Source organism: Nerophis ophidion, linkage group LG26, assembly GCF_033978795.1.
Source record: "Nerophis ophidion isolate RoL-2023_Sa linkage group LG26, RoL_Noph_v1.0, whole genome shotgun sequence".
In the NCBI taxonomy this organism is placed as follows: domain Eukaryota; kingdom Metazoa; phylum Chordata; class Actinopteri; order Syngnathiformes; family Syngnathidae; genus Nerophis; species Nerophis ophidion.
The window spans coordinates 35,819,772-35,842,431 of NC_084636.1; the positions used below are offsets into that span (position 1 = coordinate 35,819,772).

The 22,660-nt window shown below is 37.6% G+C and overlaps 1 protein-coding gene across 10 annotated transcripts in view; it reads left to right on the top strand.

Annotated features, from left to right (window-relative positions):
* evi5b (ecotropic viral integration site 5b) overlaps nt 1–22,660 on the top strand; it is a 96,720-nt gene that overhangs the window by 62,110 nt on the left and 11,950 nt on the right. For 5 of the 10 annotated variants that reach the window (XM_061888432.1, XM_061888431.1, XM_061888433.1 and 2 more), the window contains 9 exons: nt 266–326; nt 384–437; nt 1,347–1,379; nt 3,377–3,532; nt 3,846–3,977; nt 5,029–5,169; nt 5,234–5,392; nt 10,336–10,482; nt 10,542–10,637. In XM_061888432.1, the coding sequence (XP_061744416.1) occupies nt 266–326; nt 384–437; nt 1,347–1,379; nt 3,377–3,532; nt 3,846–3,977; nt 5,029–5,169; nt 5,234–5,392; nt 10,336–10,482; nt 10,542–10,637 (979 nt within the window). The remainder of the gene's footprint in view (nt 1–265; nt 327–383; nt 438–1,346; nt 1,380–3,376; nt 3,533–3,845; nt 3,978–5,028; nt 5,170–5,233; nt 5,393–10,335; nt 10,483–10,541; nt 10,638–22,660) is intronic. The other 5 variants (XM_061888435.1, XM_061888437.1, XM_061888436.1 and 2 more) reach the window with 5 other exon arrangements.

Below are 22,660 nucleotides of genomic sequence, written 5' to 3' on the forward strand. Positions count from 1 at the left end.
GCCAAGAGTGTGCAAAGCAGTAATCAGAGCAAAGGGTGGCTATTTTGAAGGAAGTAGAATATAAACGATGTTTTAGTGCAGTACATGTGTTCATTCATAGTTGTGATGTGACAATCTACAATGTAGATAGTCATGGGTAGGTTCTTTCTCCACACTGTTTGTGCTTGTGTGTGTTGACTCACATGCACCTCAGAAATAAAAAAGTACTTTTGTACAAGCCTACTAGAGACAGCACCTGCTTCACCTTCTGGTCTTGCCTCCAAAGGTTGGAGAAGGAGTACACCTGCATCAAAAGCAAGGAGATGGAGGAGCAGGTGGAGATAAAAGTGAGTGTTCGCCACATGTTGTGTGAAGGACCATGTCACTTCCTGCTTCCTTTGCAGAGGCTGCGGACCGAGAATCGCCTCCTCAAGCAGAGAATCGACACGCTGGAGAAGGTGAGCTCCTCTCGCACTAACCCAGCTGAAAGTCTCGGCCATGCCTGGTCATCGGGGGACCGGCGGAGGGGCTCCGTCATTACGACGGTGTGCTCGTGCATGCCGGGCTGCACCGTGTAATTCGCAGCATGAAAAGGGTGTTTACAACCGTTCACAAGAGAAGATCATCGGTCCCCATCTTATAACTCCCACCACCTTTTTGTCACTGACCCGCAGTCCGTTGAAGCTCAGGGCTTTTTTTGCACTCTTGCATGCTGTCATGTCATTGACGCTTGCTCCTCCCACTCATGGCATGTCGCTCATGCTTACTCCTCCCACTCATGTCAAGTCACTCACGCTTACTCCTCCCACTCATGTCAAGTCACTCACGCTTGCTCCTCCCACTCATGTCAAGTCACTCACGCTTACTCCTCCCACTCATGTCAAGTCACTCACGCTTACTCCTCCCACTCATGTCAAGTCACTCACGCTTACTCCTCCCACTCATGTCAAGTCACTCACGCTTACTCCTCCCACTCATGTCAAGTCACTCACGCTTGCTCCTCCCACTCATGTCAAGTCAGTCACGCTTGCTCCTCCCACTTATGTCTTGTCACTTACACTTGCTCCTCCCACTCATGTCAAGTCACTCACGCTTGCTCCTCCCACTCATGTCAAGTCACTCATGCTTGCTCCTCCCACTTATGTCTTGTCATTTACACTTACTCCTCCCACTCATGTCAAGTCACTCACGCTTGCTCCTCCCACTCATGTCAAGTCACGCTTGCTCCTCCCACTCACCCTACACACCTGGCATCCTTCTGCATCACCTTGGCAACCGGGTGAATGAAGTTCTTCCCAGTGACCTTGTGTGCTATAAAGTGTCCTCTGGTGTGTCTCTGCTCTTTTCTCCATGTTTCTGTTTTGTAGGAAAGTGCTTCCTTGGCAGATAGATTGATCCAGGTACTTTTATTTCTTTGTCCCCTTCCCCCGCCTGCTTCTGTAGCACCGCATGCTAAGTATAATTCAAGCCCTAGGGTTAATTGGTGCTTAGTGATTATTTCAATGAAATAACCATGCATGAAACAATCAGAATGAAATTCAGCAGAACTCAGAAGAAGCCAGCATGTATTTTACAATACTAGCCACTAGGGGGCAGCCTACTGTAAGAAATGCTGCCATTACTACAATGAGTAGGCCCCCTTTGTCCTTGAAAATATTCAAATGACACTGACATGTTTTGTCTGTAATAGGATAGGATAGACTTCTATTATCCCACAATGATGTTGTTGCAGTGCAGCTTTTTACATACAGGAAATGAAAAACAACATACTAGGCAAATAAAACATAAACACTGACCTCTGTATTGCACAACAACTAATATGTTATTAAAGTATTATTCATTACCCCCCTGCCCCCCAACTTGTTTAAATCTCCCTTAACGTGTCCCAAACACTTGTACTTAAAAGGTTATTTAGTCCATTATAATTTTTTTAAATATAGCATATTTTCCCGAGTATAGAGCATACCAGTGATAAGCCGCACATGCCAAATATCCATCCATCCATTTTGTACCGCTTATTCCCTTTCGGGGTCGCGGGGGGCGCTGGCGCCTATCAGCTTCAATCGGGCAGAAGGCGGGGTACACCCTGGACAAGTCGCCACCTCATCGCAGGGCCAACACAGATAAACAGACAATATTCACACTCACATTCACACACTAGGGCCAGTGTTGCCAAATGTAAAAGAACAAAAAGTCAAGTTAAAGTTAAGTTAAAGTACTAATGATTGTCACACACACACTAGGTGTGGTAAAATGTGTCCTCTGCATTTGACCCACTCCCTTGATCACCCCCTGGGAAGTGAGGGGAGCAGTGGGCAGCAGCGATGCCGCACCCGGGATTCGTTTTTGGTGATTTAACCCCCAATTCCAACCCTTGATGCTGAGTGCCAAGCAGGGAGGCAATGGGTCCCATTTTTTTATAGTCTTTGGTATGTCTCGGCCGGGGTTTGAACCAACCGACCTACCCATCTCAGGGCGGACACTAACCACTAGGCCGCTGAATAATATTTTTTCCACACCGGACCATAAGCCGCAGATATACAGGTGTATGTTGTGAAAACAGAAATATTTTGTAAATGTTTATTTACATAACTTGTTTCCAAACAGTGTCTGTAACACGGCAGTAAAACGGCTGATCAAACAAAACAGAAGTCATGGTCATGGACCCACTAGCCATGCAAGCTAGCTCTCCAATCAGCTAAACGGACCCAATAACTCAGACGTGAGGTTTTGGTGAATTTATGAAAGTGAAACAATACCAAAATAATGACATTGTAAGTTAATAATACTAACATAGGCACCCGTAAACATGTTTGCATTTTAGCTCTTGCTAACGACGCTAGCTTGATCACATTACGATAGCTTGTACAAATATGCATGAAAACAGTCCTACAGACACACATGGCACACTTAAGTCAGTGAGAATTGTTTTATTATATTGTCAAACTTACAAACCTTGCTTGGAGTGATGAGTGAAGAATCCTTAATAGTAGAACGCTATTGTCGGCTAAAAGGCAGAATGGCACTTCTACTTCCAGTTGAAAGTACTAAATGTAAGGACACTGCAGAACCCGCAGTGAGCGAACTAGTCCAAAAGATAGCACAACAAATCCAAAAGATGGCGTCATTAGCACAACAAATCCAAAAGATGGCGTCATTAGCACAACAAATCCAAAAGATGGCATCATCAGCACAACAAATTTTACACTAACTTAAAATCTGTAACGGCAAAAATGGACATTTTTCCGGCACAAAGGAATGTCAGTGTTGTGTAAATATTTGCAATGAGGAAGGGAGCAAGCCCACACCGGTGTTATCAACCTTCTTCTGACTCTCTTTTCCTGTCCTGCTCACTCTACCTACCCTCCCTGCGTCCTCGCTCGCTGCGTCCCAAAAGGGACAAGTGACGCGGGCTCAGGAGGCGGAGGAGAACTACCTGGTCAAGCGGGAGTTGGCCACGGTCAAACAGCTGGGCCAGGAGGCCAGCGCTCAGCTGGAGCAGGCCAAGAAAACCATCGGGCAGCTTCAGCAGCAGCAGCAGCAGCCACAAGCGGTAAGGACGGCCATGGGCCATGGTGCCACATGCGGGCGGCCATGGGCGAATGCGGCACCCGGGGGACGTGACTGGCGGCGCCGCCTGCGGGCAGCGACGGGCGTTGCCACCTTGGGAATGTGACGGGCAGCGCCACCGCGTGAACACAAAAATAGGACGATGGCACTTTTCGCAGCAACGTCTGCTCACTGCATGCTCTTTTGTCAGAAGAGTTCATTATTTATGTTTGACACAAGAAGAAGAAGGAGGCATCATGGCTGCAGGTGGTCGGAAGAGGCATTCAAACTTTTGTGCGCCCGCGTGTCGTTGGCAGAAGGCGGCGTCGCGCTGCTCGGAGGAGGCAGTCCTGCAGCTGGAGAGAGAGCTGGTGCAGGCCAGGCTGAAGGAGGCGGAGTCTCAGTGCGCCCTCAAGGAGATGCAGGACAAGATTTTGGACATGGAGAAGGTGAGCGAGCAGCAGGATCCACTTTACTCCAAAGCAGGACTCAACTAACATATCTGCTTTGGCTTTTTCTTAGAGGAGCAGGACACATTTCTGACAGACTGATGACGTCATAGCAACAAATCACAAAACATCAACAAAAATAGTTTGGATTAAAATGAGCCACGCTGAGTTAAATATGGAAATATAAAATTACTGGTAAAACTCCACAAACACCAAAGGCTTTCACTCACGCCCAACAATTTGTCAGTAAAAGAAACTTTTTTATTTTTGGTCAATATTTAAAAAACTGATTCACAAGTTTAAAAAAAATTGCCTTTTTTTCTGCAAGTAATAAAAATAAAAAAAATTCAATTAAACTATTCGCATGTTAACAATTTTTTTTTTCTGTCACTAAAATGTTTTGCAAAAGTCTTGCAGGTAAAATATTATTCGCTAGTAATAAAAACACTTATCTTCAAGTAAACAATTTGCAAACAGAAAACTATTTTCTGCAATTAAAATTTGCAAATTTTAAAACTATTTTCTTTAATTATAATAGGTTGGTAAGTATAAAAATTGTTTTACCAAGAAGACTCAAAAGTGAAAAACAGCAAATTTCTGCAAGTATAAAATGATTAGCAAGTAATAAAAAAAAAAAAAAATTCAATTAAAAAACGATTCGCATGTTAACTTTTTTTTTCTGTCAATACGTTTCGAAAGTAAAAATTCACAAGTATAAAAACAGCTTTCTTCAATTAAAAACAAACACTTTTTTATTCATTTTGCACAATTTAATTTATTGTCATTTTTGTTTTGTTGGTAAATGTGTTTTATGTATTTAGCTGCTGAATGTACTATTTAGTTTATTTTTCATGGTTTATTTTTCAGTATAAAATGGTTTAAAACGTGTATGGTTAAAATAAGGATGCAATTGAAGGCAAATTGATGCACTTGAAATATGTTCTGTTATGCATTAAGAACCATTTGAATCAAGTTACGCTTGGTTGTACGTTGATATATATTGAACTGCTGCAGAGGTGTACTTGTCACAATATTCATTTTGTGTTGTTAGCGCAACACGTCGCTGCCGGACGACACCAACGTGGCGCGACTCCAAGAGGAGCTGATGGCGGTCAAGCTGAGGGAGGCCGAGGCCCTCAGCGGCCTCAAGGAGCTGCGGCAGCAAGTGCGAGACCTGGAAGACCACTGGCAGGTGCGTTGCCGCAACAATGCCCTCTGGAAGGCACCTGGCATTGACGCTAGCCCCGCCCCCTTAGCGCCACCTGGCCCGCACGTCGGGCCGCTGGAGGGAAAGCCCCAAGAAGAACGCCCTGAGCGAGCTGCAGGACGAGCTGATGACCGTCCGGTTGCGCGAGGCCGAGGCTCAGGCCGAGCTGCGGGAAAACCGCCAGAGGATGTTGGAGCTGGAAACGCAGGTCAGACCTTCACAATAAAAGCACTGGCCATCTGTGGCCTCCACAGAGCAGCAGTTACCTCTTTTTACACTGCACTAAATCATGTTTGATCACGTTCTTAATCTTCATTACTTTGCACTAAATCATGTTTGATCACGTTCTTAATCTTCATTACTTTGCACTAAATCATGTTTGATCACGTTCTTCATCTTCATTACTTTGCACTAAATCATGTTTGATCACGTTCTTCATCTTCATTACTTTGCACTAAATCATGTTTGATCACGTTCTTAATCTTCATTACTTTGCACTAAATCATGTTTGATCACGTTCTTAATCTTCATTACTTTGCACTAAATCATGTTTGATCACGTTCTTCATCTTCATTACTTTGCACTAAATCATGTTTGATCACGTTCTTAATCTTCATTACTTTGCACTAAATCATGTTTGATCACGTTCTTAATCTTCGTTACTTTGCACTAAATCATGTTTGATCACGTTCTTCATCTTCATTACTTTGCACTAAATCATGTTTGATCACGTTCTTAATCTTCGTTACTTTGCACTAAATCATGTTTGATCACGTTCTTCATCTTCATTACTTTGCACTAAATCATGTTTGATCACGTTCTTAATCTTCGTTACTTTGCACTAAATCATGTTTGATCACGTTCTTCATCTTCATTACTTTGCACTAAATCATGTTTGATCACGTTCTTAATCTTCATTACTTTGCACTAAATCATGTTTGATCACGTTCTTCATCTTCATTACTTTGCACTAAATCATGTTTGATCACGTTCTTAATCTTCATTACTTTGCACTAAATCATGTTTGATCACGTTCTTAATCTTCATTACTTTGCACTAAATCATGTTTGATCACGTTCTTCATCTTCATTACTTTGCACTAAATCATGTTTGATCACGTTCTTCATCTTCATTACTTTGCACTAAATCATGTTTGATCACGTTCTTAATCTTCATTACTTTGCACTAAATCATGTTTGATCACGTTCTTCATCTTCATTACTTTGCACTAAATCATGTTTGATCACGTTCTTCATCTTCATTACTTTGCACTAAATCATGTTTGATCACGTTCTTCATCTTCATTACTTTGCACTAAATCATGTTTGATCACGTTCTTAATCTACATTACTTTTACAGTGTAAACATGAGCAGTGCACTTAATCATGTTTGATTACATTCTTAATGTTCATAACTTTGATAGTGTAAACATAAGCAGTGCACTTAATTATGTTTGATTATGTTCTTAATGTTCATTACTTTTACAGTGTAAACATGAGCAGTGCACTTAATCATGTTTGATCACGTTCTTAATCTTCATTACTTTGCACTTAATCATGTTTGATTACATTCTTAATCTTCATTACTTTGCACTTAATCATGTTTGTTCACGTTCTTAATCTTCAATATTTTTACAGCGTAAACACGAGCAGTGCACTTAATTATGTTTGATTATGTTCTTAATGTTCATTACTTTTACAGTGTAAACATGAGCAGTGCACTTAATCATGTTTGATCACGTTCTTAATCTTCATTACTTTGCACTTAATCATGTTTGATCACGTTCTTAATCTTCATTACTTTGCACTTAATCATGTTTGATCACATTCTTAATCTACATTACTTTTACAGTGTAAACATGAGCAGTGCACTTAATCATGTTTGATCACGTTCTTAATCTTCATTACTTTGCACTTAATCATGTTTGTTCACGTTCTTAATCTTCAATATTTTTACAGCGTAAACACGAGCAGTGCACTTAATTATGTTTGATTATGTTCTTAATGTTCATTACTTTTACAGTGTAAACATGAGCAGTGCACTTAATCATGTTTGATCACATTCTTAATCTTCATTACTTTGCACTTAATCATGTTTGATTACATTCTTAATCCTGCGATGAGGTGGCGACTCGTCCAGGGTGTACACCGCCTTCCGCCCGACTGTAGCTGAGATAGGCACCAGCGACCCCAAAGGGAATAAGCAGTAGAAATGGATGGATGGATACATTCTTCATCCTCATTACTTTTTCAATGTAAACATTAGCACTGCACTGAGTCATGCAAGCAGTGCACTGGATCACTTTCTGTAGATTCTTAATGTTAATTGTTTTAGAGTGAAAATATGAGCAATCTTAATGTTCATGAATAAAATAATAGATGATCAAAAGAAGACTCAAAGTGAGCCTACCCTCAGCAACTATATGTGTGTGCGTAATAAAGAAGTCATTTCATTCATGCAGATTAGGTCCATCCATCCATCCATTTTCTACCGCTTATTCCCTTTTGGGGTCGCGGGGGGCGCTGGCGCCTATCTCAGCTAGGTCATTACTCATATAATATTTCATTGTTAAGTCCCACAATGATGATTAGGTAATTATTCATTTGATAATTCGTTATTTAGTCCTAAAATGATTAGGTCATTATTCATATAATAATTAATTATTACGTCTGAGAAATTGCCTTCAAAAATCAGCAAATGTCAATCATTGATGCCTCTTGTAATGAAGAAATACAACCATTCATTCCACTGGAAAAAAAGCTGCGATCGACTTTATTTTGCTTCAATACATCATTTATTGACTCAAACTTTTCCTAATGTATAACATGTGAAGCACATAAAAAGTTACAATAGTGGAATAGAAGGTTAAACGTGGTAAATGAAAGTAAAATGTAAATGAATTGTAAGTAGAAGAGAAAACAAGTTAAATAGAAGGTACAACATGGAAAAAAAAGTGAAATATAAATAGAAGGTCAAACGGAGGTAACTAGAAGGTTAAAAGACGGTTAAAAAAAGGTCAATACAAGGTAAAATAAGCTAAATAAAAGAAGGTAAATGGAAGGTATATTGAAGGCAAAACCAGTTGAATAGGTGAAAGAAGGTAAATGAAGGCAAATGGAAGGTCTATCGAAGGTAAATGCAAGGTAAGAAGCAAAAAGTTAATAGACGGTAAATAAAAGGTAAATATAAGGTAATAACAATAAATTGAGGGTAAAACAAGCTGGATAAAAGGTAGATAAAAAGCTAATAGACTTTATATAGAAGGTAAATAAGTTAAACAAAAGGTAAAAAGTATAGCAAGTTAAAAAGAAGGTAAAAAAAAAAGAAGGTCAAAGTACAATAAAAGGTCAAACAGGTAAATATAAGTTAAAAGAAGGTAAAACAATTTAAATAAAGTCAATAATTGGTTTTAAAAAGGTAAACAAAAGGTAATAGATGCAAAAGAAGTTCAATAGAAGGTAAAAAGGTTAAAGGAAGTAAAACAAGTTAAAGGCGGTATATAATTGGTTAAAAAAAGGTAAATACAAGGTGAAAGAAGGTAAAAAAAGATAGTTGATTTTAAAAAGGTAAAACAAGTTCAAGTAAATGTTTTTAAAACAATATAAACTGAAGTAAAACAAGTTAAAGAAGGTAAATAATTGGTTACAAAAAGGTAAAACAAGTTAAATAGAAGCTAAATAAAAGGTAAAAGGTAGTAAAACAAGTTAAAAAGGTAAATAATTGGTTATAAAAAGGTAAAACAAGGTAAATTAAGTGAAATAAAAGGTAAATAAAAGCTAGAAGGAAGCAAAACAAGTTAAAGAAGGTGAATAATTGGTTATAAAAAGGTAAAACAACTTAAATAAAAGGTAAATAAAAGCTAGAAGGAAGTAAAACAAGTTAAAGAGTAAATAATTGGTTATAAATAGGTAATGGAAAGTAAAACAAGTTAAATAGAAGGTAAATGAAAGGTAAAATGAAGTAAAACAAGTTAAAGAAGGTAAATAATTGGTTATAAAAAGGTAAAACAAGGAACAAGTTAAATAAAAGGTCAAATAAAGTAAAATGAAATAAGGTAAATAAATGGTAATAAAAAGGTAAAAGAAGGGGCAAATTTAAATAGAATTTGAATTGAATTGAATTATATTTGTATAGCGCTTTTTCTCTAGTGACTCAAAGCGCTTTACATAGTGAAAGCCAATATCTAAGTTCCATTCAAAGCAGTGTGGGTGGCACTGGGAGCAGGTGGGTAAAGTGTCTTGCCCAAGGACACAACGGCAGTGACTAGGATGGCGGAAGCGGGAATCGAACCTGCAACCCTCAAGTTGCTGGCACGGCCGCTCTACCAACCGAGCTATACCGTTATAGAAGGTAAATAAAAGGTATAATGAAGTAAAACAAGTCAAATAAATTAAATACATGGTTATAAAAAGGTAAAAGAAGGTACAACAAGTTCAATAGAAGGTAAATAATTGGTTATTAAAAAGGTAAACAGAAGGTTATGGATCAAATGTTCCTATTGGGAATGGTGACTACTATGAATACTAACCAGGACTACGAGAGGATATGGCCACCCCGTCCAGTACCAATGATCTGGTCCCACCAACCTTGAGCCACTTTTTACCTCCACAGAATCAGTCCAGTACCAATGATCTGGTCCCACCAACCTTGATGCAGTTTTTACCTCCACAGAATCAGTCCAGTACCAATGATCTGGTCCCACCAACCTTGATGCACTTTTTACCTCCACAGAATCAGTCCAGTACCAATGATCTGGTCCCACCAACCTTGAGCCACTTTTTACCTCCACAGAATCAGTCCAGTACCAATGATCTGGTCCCACCAACCTTGATGCAGTTTTTACCTCCACAGAATCAGTCCAGTACCAATGATCTGGTCCCACCAACCTTGAGCCACTTTTTACCTCCACAGAATCAGTCCAGTACCAATGATCTGGTCCCACCAACCTTGAGCCACTTTTTACCTCCACAGAATCAGTCCAGTACCAATGATCTGGTCCCACCAACCTTGATGCAGTTTTTACCTCCACAGAATCAGTCCAGTACCAATGATCTGGTCCCACCAACCTTGATGCAGTTTTTACCTCCACAGAATCAGTCCAGTACCAATGATCTGGTCCCACCAACCTTGATGCACTTTTTACCTCCACAGAATCAGATCCACAACAACCACCTGCGGAGGGCGGAGCAAGAAGGCCGAAGTCTTCAGGAGCGTGTGCAGTCCTTGACTACGCAGAACAAGAACCTGCAGGGGCAAGTGCAGGAGATCAAACGGCGACAAGCGGAGATGGAATGCAAGGTAGTCACTGTGGCATTGTGGGTAATGATGCAGACTCTGACCAGGTCTACCTCCCCCAGAGTAAAGAGGAGGTGATGGCGGTCAGGCTGCGGGAGGCCGACAACATGGCCGCCATGGCAGAACTGCAGCAGCACATCTCAGAGCTGGAGATTCAGGTCTGGACCTTGGAACACACCTGCTACTATTTCATCACTTCACCTACTCATATTTCTTCTCTTCACCTACTCACATTTCATTACTTCACCTACTCACATTTCTTCTCTTCACCTACTCACATTTCATCACTTCACCTACTCATATTTCATCACTTCACCTACTCACATTTCATCACTTCACCTACTCACATTTCATCACTTCACCTACTCACAATTTCATCACTTCACCTACTCACATTTCATATCTTCATCTACTCACAATTTCATCACTTCACCTACTCACAATTTCATCACTTCACCTACTCACATTTCATATCTTCACCTACTCACATTTCATCACTTCACCAAGTCACATTTCATCACTTCACCTATTACTATTTCATCACTTCACCTATTACTATTTCATCACTTCACCTACCACTATTACATCACTTCACCTATTACTATTTCATCACTTCACCTACTACTATTTCATCACTTCACCTGCTACTATTTCATCACTTCACCTATTCACATTTCATCTCTTCACCTATTACTATTTCATCACTTCACCTGCTACTATTTCATCACTTCACCTATTCACATTTCATCTCTTCACCTATTACTATTTCATCACTTCACCCACTAAGATTTTAGCCAGTAACAAAAGTGTCCACATCTTTCAACTTACTGCGTCATGGTCTGAACTTCATCAATTATTTTGGGGTCAAAGAAACAGTTACACCGCCACTTCAACTTAAAGATAGTATGCTGTAGGTCGGTCGGTCTTTATTGTCATTGCACAAGTACAACAAAACTTTGTTTTCAGCACAAAGCTGTTGAAGATTAGACAAACAGTGTACAAGGTTACAGAACAAGAACGCTGATGGGTGGCCATAAGGCTCCCCGTAAAAGATGGGAAAAAGGTCAACGCTGGGGAAGGATGAGTTTAAAAAAGATACAATCCAGACTGGGCTCCTAAGGGGGCCCAGTTCGGACTGAGAAAACACCTCCATAGCAAAGCACATATACATATTACAACATACAAAGCTCATATACATATTACAATATACATCTCCAGATATCTAGCAACAGAGGGAAGGTAGTTCAAGGTCATGGTGGTAGGTCGCAGCTCTCAGGCGCTGACCATCCATTCATCACCCCTACGGGATTTGCGTCGAGGGCGTTGGATTCGGGGACGGGGGGGTGTATGTGTGGCGTATATATATATATATTTTTGTGGATGTGTGTGTGTGTATAAGCCCATAGTGTGTCTCTGTTCCGCGACCTTGATGTATTTGCCGTCGCTAGTCCAAAGTTCACAACAACAGGTGTGTGTCCATGAGAGACAAAAAAGGGAGTTTGTTGTGTCTTCACTGCAGTGTCCTTCGGGAGAGTCTCCAAGCCAGGGAAACAATCCAAGTTAAAATGATTTGTATGCGAGTGAAAATAAAATTTGCTTTTCACTCTAAATTGTCTATGACTGGTCCTCAAAAACTGCGGGGTAGACAGTCCGATGTAATCCACAGTTCTTCCCGCATCCTCGAATCACTTGTGGCAGCTTTGGGGTACTTTGAAGACTGCCAGTAACTTCCAATTTGTCGACAAACCAGAGCAACGCTTACTCCAATCAGCAGATGTCCTGTTGTCATCATTCTGAATAGGTAGATATCTTCACGTCCTCCACAGAAAAGTGTCGCCAGGCACACGGTCCTCCTCCGTCTCCCAAGAGTCCGTCGTGTGTCCGGCAACAACCACTTCTTCACGACAACAGGTTCCCCCAAACCAACATCTTGTCAATTTTGTTGAGGCCAGTTAAATAGTTCCAATGTTTAGATTTGGAGAGCAGTGCAAAAAGAGGCAACAAGAAAGTTAAGACAAGACAAAACAAAGAAGAAAGCAGGAGAGATAAGGGAGAGGAAAGGGGAGCGTCCACCCTCGATGAGTGCCAGAGAGAAAAGAGGTCCGTCCCAGAAGTTTGGTAATAAATGGCAAGTGGCAGGTAGTCATGTGTCTAAAGAGGACGCTAACAAACACTGAGTTGGTTCTTAGAAGTGATGTGACCGTGGACTTGAAGTTGAAAAGAGTCTTTGGGCCAACTAGTCAACCTCTGGTTCTCAGAAGTGATGTGACCGTGGACTTGAAGTTGAAAAGAGTCTTTGGGCCAACTAGTCAACCTCTGGTTCTAAGAATTGATGTGACCGTGGACTTGAAGTTGAAAAGTGTCTTTGGGCCAACTAGTCAACCTCTGGTTCTTAGAAGTGATGTGACCGTGGACTTGAAGTTGAAAAGAGTCTTTGGGCCAACTAGTCAACCTCTGGTTCTTAGAAGTGATGTGACCGTGGACTTGAAGTTGAAAAGAGTCTTTGGGCCAACTAGTCAACCTCTGGTTCTTAGAAGTGATGTGACCGTGGACTTGAAGTTGAAAAGAGTCTTTGGGCCAACTAGTCAACCTCTGGTTCTTAGAAGTGATGTGACCGTGGACTTGAAGTTGAAAAGAGTCTTTGGGCCAACTAGTCAACCTTTGGTTCAAAGAAGTGATGTGACCGTGGACTTGAAGTTGAAAAGTGTCTTTGGGCCAACTAGTCAACCTCTGGTTCTCAGAAGTGATGTGACCGTGGATTTGAAGTTCAAAAGAGTCTTTGGGCCAACTAGTCAACCTTTGGTTCAAAGAAGTGATGTGACCGTGGACTTGAAGTTGAAAAGTGTCTTTGGGCCAACTAGTCAACCTCTGGTTCTAAGAAGTGATGTGACCGTGGACTTGAAGTTGAAAAGAGTCTTTGGGCCAACTAGTCAACCTCTGGTTCTTAGAAGTGATGTGACCGTGGACTTGAAGTTCAAAAGAGTCTTTGGGCCAACTAGTCAACCTTTGGTTCTAAGAAGTGATGTGACCGTGGACTTGAAGTTCAAAAGTGTCTTTGGGCCAACTAGTCAACCTCTGGTTCTCAGAAGTGATGTGACCGTGGACTTGAAGTTGAAAAGAGTCTTTGGGCCAACTAGTCAACCTTTGGTTCTAAGAAGTGATGTGACCGTGGACTTGAAGTTGAAAAGAGTCTTTGGGCCAACTAGTCAACCTCTGGTTCTCAGAAGTGATGTGACCGTGGACTTGAAGTTGAAAAGAGTCTTTGGGCCAACTAGTCAACCTCTGGTTCTTAGAAGTGATGTGACCGTAGACTTGAAGTTGAAAAGAGTCTTTGGGCCAACTAGTCAACCTCTGGTTCTCAGAAGTGATGTGACCGTGGACTTGAAGTTCAAAAGTGTCTTTGGGCCAACTAGTCAACCTCTGGTTCTTAGAAGTGATGTGACCGTGGACTTGAAGTTGAAAAGAGTCTTTGGGCCAACTAGTCAACCTCTGGTTCTTAGAAGTGATGTGACCGTGGACTTGAAGTTGAAAAGAGTCTTTGGGCCAACTAGTCAACCTCTGGTTCTTAGAAGTGATGTGACCGTGGACTTGAAGTAGCTCAGCTGTGATGTAAGAAATGAGCGCCCACAAAAAAGGTGAGAAGCACATCCTAAGACTATTTGTAGGTGTGAAACATAACAGCTGCCGCCCCACAGCTGGGTGTGTGAGTGTGTGTGTGCATGATCAGCATGTAGTGATTGCTTGTGGTTGCTGCTATGAAAGATGAAGTGTTGACAAAATCACTTCTGATGATATCAGTTTAAAGTCCTACTGAAATGAGATGTTCTTATTTAAACGGGGATAGCAGCTCCATTCTATGTGTCATACTTCATCATTTTGCGATATTGCCCTATTTTTGCTGAAAGGATTTAGTAGAGAACATCCACGATAAAGTTGGCAACTTCTGGTCGCCAATAAAACAGCCTTGCCTGTACTGGAAGTAGCAGACGATGTGCGTGTGACGTCACGGGTTGTAGGGCTCCTCACATCCTCACATTGTTTGTAATAATAGCCTCCAGCAGCAAGAGCTATTCGGACCGAGAAAGCGACAATTTCCCCATTAATTTGAGCGAGGATGAAAGATTCGTGGATGAGGAAATTTAGAGTGAAGGACTAGAAAAGCAAAGAAAAAAAGGCGATTGCAGTGGGAGCGATTCGGATGTTATTACCCACATATACTAGGATAATTCTTGAAAATCCCTCATCTGCTTACTGTGTTGCTAGTGTTTTAGTTGGATTAAATAGTATCTAAAAGTCGGAGGGGTGTGTTGACCCAGTGTCTCTGAGGGAAGTCACGCAGCTGCAGCAGGACGGAAGCTCCGCTGATGTCTCCGGTAAGAGCTGACTTATTACCACAATTTTCTCACCGAAAACTGCCAGTTGACATGTGGTCGGGATCCATGTTGACTTGACCTCTCTGTTCCATAGTAAAGCTTCACTTTCGGGAATTTTAAACAAGGAAACACCGGCCGTGTTTGTGTGGCTAAAGGCTAAAAGCTTCCCACCTACATCTTTCTACTTTGACTTCTCCATTATTAATTGAACAAATTGCAAAAGATTCAGCAACACAGATGTCCAGAATACTGTGTAATTATGCGATTAAAGCAGACTACTTATAGCTTGGATCAGGCTGAAAAATAATGTCCGCTACAACCCGAGACGTCAAACACACGTGTCATCACACGTGTCATCATACGTGTCATCATACGTGTCATCATACGTGTCATCATACGTGTCATCATACGTGTCATCATACGTGTCATCATACGTGTCATCATACGTGTCATCATACGTGTCATCATACGTGTCCTCATACGTGTCATCATACGTGTCATCATACGTGTCATCATACGTGTCCTCATACGTGTCATCATACGTGTCATCATACGTGTCATCATACGTGTCCTCATACGTGTCATCATACGTGTCATCATACGTGTCATCATACGTGTCATCATACGTGTCATCATACGTGTCCTCATACGTGTCATCATACGTGTCATCATACGTGTCATCATACGTGTCATCATACGTGTCATCATACGTGTCATCATACGCGTCATCATACGTGTCATCATACGTGTCATCATACGTGTCATCATACGTGTCATCATACGTGTCATCATACGTGTCATCATACGTGTCATCATACGCGTCATCATACGCGTCATCATACGCGTCATCATACGCGTCATCATACGCGTCATCATACGCGTCATCATACGCGTCATCATACGCGTCATCATACGCGTCATCATACGTGTCATCATACGTGTCATCATACGTGTCATCATACGTGTCATCATACGTGTCATCATACGTGTCATCATACGTGTCATCATACGTGTCATCATACGTGTCATCATACGTGTCATCATACGTGTCATCATACGTGTCATCATACGTGTCATCATACGTGTCATCATACGTGTCATCATACGTGTCATCATACGTGTCATCATACGTGTCATCATACGTGTCCTCATACGTGTCATCATACGTGTCATCATACGTGTCATCATACGTGTCCTCATACGTGTCATCATACGTGTCATCATACGTGTCATCATACGTGTCATCATACGTGTCATCATACGTGTCATCATACGTGTCATCATACGTGTCCTCATACGTGTCATCATACGTGTCATCATACGTGTCATCATACGTGTCATCATACGTGTCATCATACGTGTCATCATACGCGTCATCATACGTGTCATCATACGTGTCATCATACGCGTCATCATACGCGTCATCATACGTGTCATCATACGTGTCATCATACGTGTCATCATACGTGTCATCATACGTGTCATCATACGTGTCATCATACCGTGACGTTTTCAACACGACACTTCGCGGGAAATTTAAAATTGCAATTTATTAAACTAAAGCGGCCGTATTGTCATGTATTGCAATGTTAATATTTCATCATTGATATATAAACTATCAGACTGTGTGGTGGCTTTCAGTAGGCCTTTAAAGGCTAAAGGACTTTAAAGTCCTACTGAAAGCCACTACTACCGACCACATGTCACCGCCGGTGTTTCCTTGTTTAAAATTCCCGAAGGTGAAGCTTTACTATGGAACAGAGCGGTCAAACGAACATGGATCCCGACCACATGTCAACCGGCAGTTTTCGGTGAGAAAATTGTGGTAATACGTCGGCTTTAACTGGAGACATCAGCGGAGCTTGCGTCCTGCTGCAGCTGCGTGACTTCCCTCAGAGACACTGGGTCAACACACCCCTCTGACTGTCAGATACTATTTAATCTCACTAAAACACCAGCAACATATTAGGCAGATAAGGGATTTTCCTGAATTATCCTAGTAAATGTGTCTAGGGATGTCCCGATCCAGGTTTTTGCACTTCCGATCCGATACCGATATTGTTTTTGCACTTCCGATCCGATACGACACTGGCCTATCCGAGCATGTATTAAAGTTTAAAGTTATTTAGCCTACTTAGTTGTCAGATTCATGCTGAAAAGGATTTTAGTACTCTTGATAACAACTAGCCAGCTGAATTAGGTGAATTTGAATAATACACAATAGTTGGTATTCAAGGATAAACACAAAATAGCCAAAATTATACATGACAAACATAAATGGCATCATTAAACTGTAAAAAAGTGAACAGTATAAAGTGCAAATAATGCTGTAAACATTATTTAAAAAAGCAAAACACAAACAACCTGAGTGGGATAAAATGTCTATAACTCAGCATCAATACTTGCTCTTGAACAAGTGTAAATTTAAAAAAAAAAAAAAAAAAATATATATATATATATATATATATATATGTATGTATATATATATATATATATATATATATATATATATATATATATATATATATGTATATATGTATATATGTATGTATGTATGTATATATATATATATGTATATATATATATATATATGTATATATATATATATATATATATATATATATATATATGTATATATATATATATATATCTACATCTACACACTCCCTTCAATTGTTTGCCCCAGTCAGGGGGGGGCAAACAATTGAAGTCCAAGCATGATGTGGAGATTCTTAATAATAAAGACGAGCACTTGAAGAAGCTCAGGTGTCATCCTGCTCCTGTCCTCATCTATAATGAGTGCTAAAAAGCCTCTCACTCGCAGGAATCATTAAAATGTCTTACAACTTTACCACTACGCTTGACTTTATTGTGGCATGTTTTGCACTCCTCTTCATCTTTTTCGTTTTGTAGGATAAAATAATCCTACACAGCTGACATTTTTAGCGTAACTTTTAATTCACACGGCCGTCTGAACGGTTAGAACGCAGACCTGTGGATGTTTTGAAGGTGTTCTGGAAAATGTGGAACGGAGTTTAGGGAGCAGCAGAAGAGTGGAATGTATTATTTAAATCTGTGTGTTGGGAAACACGGACCAGAGTTTTTTTTAAAATCTGGATCTGGATCTGCATTTTCCCATGCCTTGCCGATATGCATTTTTTGGCAAATATCGGCAGCCGTTGACGATTGCTGACATTTTGTTTGTCGCTCACGCAAATGAGATAAATAATATTATTTGATATTTTACAGTAATGTGTTAATAATTTCACACACAAGTCGCTCCGGAGTATACGTCGCACCCCCGGCCAAACTATGAAAAAAAACGTCGACTTATAGTCCGAAGAATACGGTAATATACTAGTTATTTATGTGACTTATACTATGACCTATATACTATACTAGTTATTTATGTGACTTATACTATGACCTATATACTATACTAGTTATTTATGTGACTTATACTATGACCTATATACTATACTAGTTATTTATGTGACTTATACTATGACCTATATACTATACTAGTTATTTATGTGACTTATACTATGACCTATATACTGTACTAGTTATTTATGTGACTTATACTATGACCTATATACTATACTAGTTATTTATGTGACTTATACTATGACCTATATACTATACTAGTTATTTATGTGACTTATACTATGACCTATATACTATACTAGTTATTTATGTGACTTATACTATGACCTATATACTATACTAGTTATTTATGTGACTTATACTATGACCTATATACTATACTAGTTATTTATGTGACTTATACTATGACCTATATACTATACTAGTTATTTATGTGACTTATACTATGACCTATATACTATACTAGTTATTTATGTGACTTATACTATGACCTATATACTATACTAGTTATTTATGTGACTTATACTATGACCTATATACTATACTAGTTATTTATGTGACTTATACTATGACCTATATACTGTACTAGTTATTTATGTGACTTATACTATGACCTATATACTATACTAGTTATTTATGTGACGTATACTATGACCTATATACTGTACTAGTTATTTATGTGACTTATACTATGACCTATTTACTATACTAGTTATTTATGTGACTTATACTATGACCTATATACTGTACTAGTTATTTATGTGACTTATACTATGACATATATACTATACTAGTTATTTATGTGACTTATACTATGACCTATATACTATACTAGTTATTTATGTGACTTATACTATGACCTATATACTATACTAGTTATTTATGTGACTTATACTATGACCTATATACTATACTAGATATTTATGTGACTTATACTATGACCTATATACTATACTAGTTATTTATGTGACTTATACTATGACCTATATACTATACTAGTTATTTATGTGACTTATACTATGACCTATATACTGTACTAGTTATTTATGTGACTTATACTATGACCTATATACTATACTAGTTATTAATGTGACTTATACTATGACCCATATACTCTACTAGTTATTTATGTGACTTATACTATGACCTATATACTATACTAGTTATTAATGTGACTTATACTATGACCTATTTACTATACTAGTTATTAATGTGACTTATACTATGACCTATATAATATACTAGTTATTAATGTGACTTATACTATGACCTATTTACTATACAAGTTATTAATGTGACTTATACTATGACCTATTTACTATACTAGTTATTTATGTGACTTATACTATGACCTATATACTCTACTAATTATTTATGCGACTTATACTATGACCTATATACTATACTAGTTATTTATGTGACTTATACTATGACCTATTTACTATACTAGTTATTTATGTGACTTATACTATGACCTATTTACTATACTAGTTATTTATGTGACTTATACTATGACCTATATACTATACTAGTTATTTATGTGACTTATACTATGACCTATTTACTATACTAGTTATTTATGTGACTTATACTATGACCTATATACTGTACTAGTTATTTATGTGACTTATACTATGACATATATACTATACTAGTTATTTATGTGACTTATACTATGACCTATATACTATACTAGTTATTTATGTGACTTATACTATGACCTATATACTGTACTAGTTATTTATGTGACTTATACTATGACCTATATACTATACTAGTTATTTATGTGACTTATACTATGACCTATTTACTATACTAGTTATTAATGTGACTTATACTATGACCTATTTACTATACTAGTTATTAATGTGACTTATACTATGACCTATATACTATACTAGTTATTAATGTGACTTATACTATGACCTATTTACTATACAAGTTATTAATGTGACTTATACTATGACCTATTTACTATACTAGTTATTTATGTGACTTATACTATGACCTATTTACTATACTAGTTATTTATGTGACTTATACTATGACCTATATACTCTACTAATTATTTATGCGACTTATACTATGACCTATATACTATACTAGTTATTTATGCGACTTATACTATGACCTATATACTATACTAGTTATTTATGTGACTTATACTATGACCTATTTACTATACTAGTTATTTATGTGACTTATACTATGACCTATATACTGTACTAGTTATTTATGTGACTTATACTATGACCTATATACTATACTAGTTATTTATGTGACTTATACTATGACCTATATACTATACTAGTTATTTATGTGACTTATACTATGACCTATATACTATACTAGTTATTTATGTGACTTATACTATGACCTATATACTATACTAGTTATTTATGTGACTTATACTATGACCTATATACTATACTAGTTATTTATGTGACTTATACTATGACCTATATACTATACTAGTTATTTATGTGACTTATACTATGACCTATATACTATACTAGTTATTTATGTGACTTATACTATGACCTATATACTATACTAGTTATTTATGTGACTTATACTATGACCTATATACTGTACTAGTTATTTATGTGACTTATACTATGACCTATATACTATACTAGTTATTTATGTGACTTATACTATGACCTATATACTATACTAGTTATTTATGTGACTTATACTATGACCTATATACTATACTAGTTATTTATGTGACTTATACTACGACCTATATACTATACTAGTTATTTATGTGACTTATACTATGACCTATATACTATACTAGTTATTTATGTGACTTATACTATGACCTATATACTATACTAGTTATTTATGTGACTTATACTATGACCTATATACTATACTAGTTATTTATGTGACTTATACTATGACCTATATACTATACTAGTTATTTATGTGACTTATACTATGACCTATATACTATACTAGTTATTTATGTGACTTATACTATGACCTATATACTATACTAGTTATTTATGTGACTTATACTATGACCTATATACTATACTAGTTATTTATGTGACTTATACTATGACCTATATACTATACTAGTTATTTATGTGACTTATACTATGACCTATATACTATACTAGTTATTTATGTGACTTATACTATGACCTATATACTATACTAGTTATTTATGTGACTTATACTATGACCTATATACTATACTAGTTATTTATGTGACTTATACTATGACCTATATACTATACTAGTTATTAATGTGACTTATACTATGACCTATATACTGTACTAGTTATTTATGTGACTTATACTATGACCTATATACTATACTAGTTATTTATGTGACTTATACTATGACCTATATACTATACTAGTTATTTATGTGACTTATACTATGACCTATATACTATACTAGTTATTTATGTGACTTATACTATGACCTATATACTGTACTAGTTATTTATGTGACTTATACTATGACCGATATACTGTACTAGTTATTTATGTGACTTATACTATGACCTATATACTATACTAGTTATTTATGTGACTTATACAATGACCTATATACTATACTAGTTATTTATGTGACTTATACTATGACCTATATGCTATACTAGTTATTTATGTGACTTATACTATGACATATATACTATACTAGTTATTTATGTGACTTATACTATGACCTATATACTATACTAGTTATTTATGTGACTTATACTATGACCTATATACTATACTAGTTATTTATGTGACTTATACTATGACCTATATACTATACTAGTTATTTATGTGACTTATACTATGACCTATATACTGTACTAGTTATTTATGTGACTTATACTATGACCTATATACTGTACTAGTTATTTATGTGACTTATACTATGACCTATATACTGTACTAGTTATTTATGTGACTTATACTATGACCTATATACTGTACTAGTTATTTATGTGACTTATACTATGACATATATACTGTACTAGTTATTTATGTGACTTATACTATGACCTATATACTATACTAGTTATTTATGTGACGTATACTATGACCTATATACTGTACTAGTTATTTATGTGACTTATACTATGACCTATTTACTATACTAGTTATTTATGTGACTTATACTGTGACCTATATACTGTACTAGTTATTTATGTGACTTATACTATGACATATATACTATACTAGTTATTTATGTGACTTATACTATGACCTATATACTATACTAGTTATTTATGTGACTTATACTATGACCTATATACTATACTAGTTATTTATGTGACTTATACTATGACCTATATACTATACTAGATATTTATGTGACTTATACTATGACCTATATACTATACTAGTTATTTATGTGACTTATACTATGACCTATATACTATACTAGTTATTTATGTGACTTATAC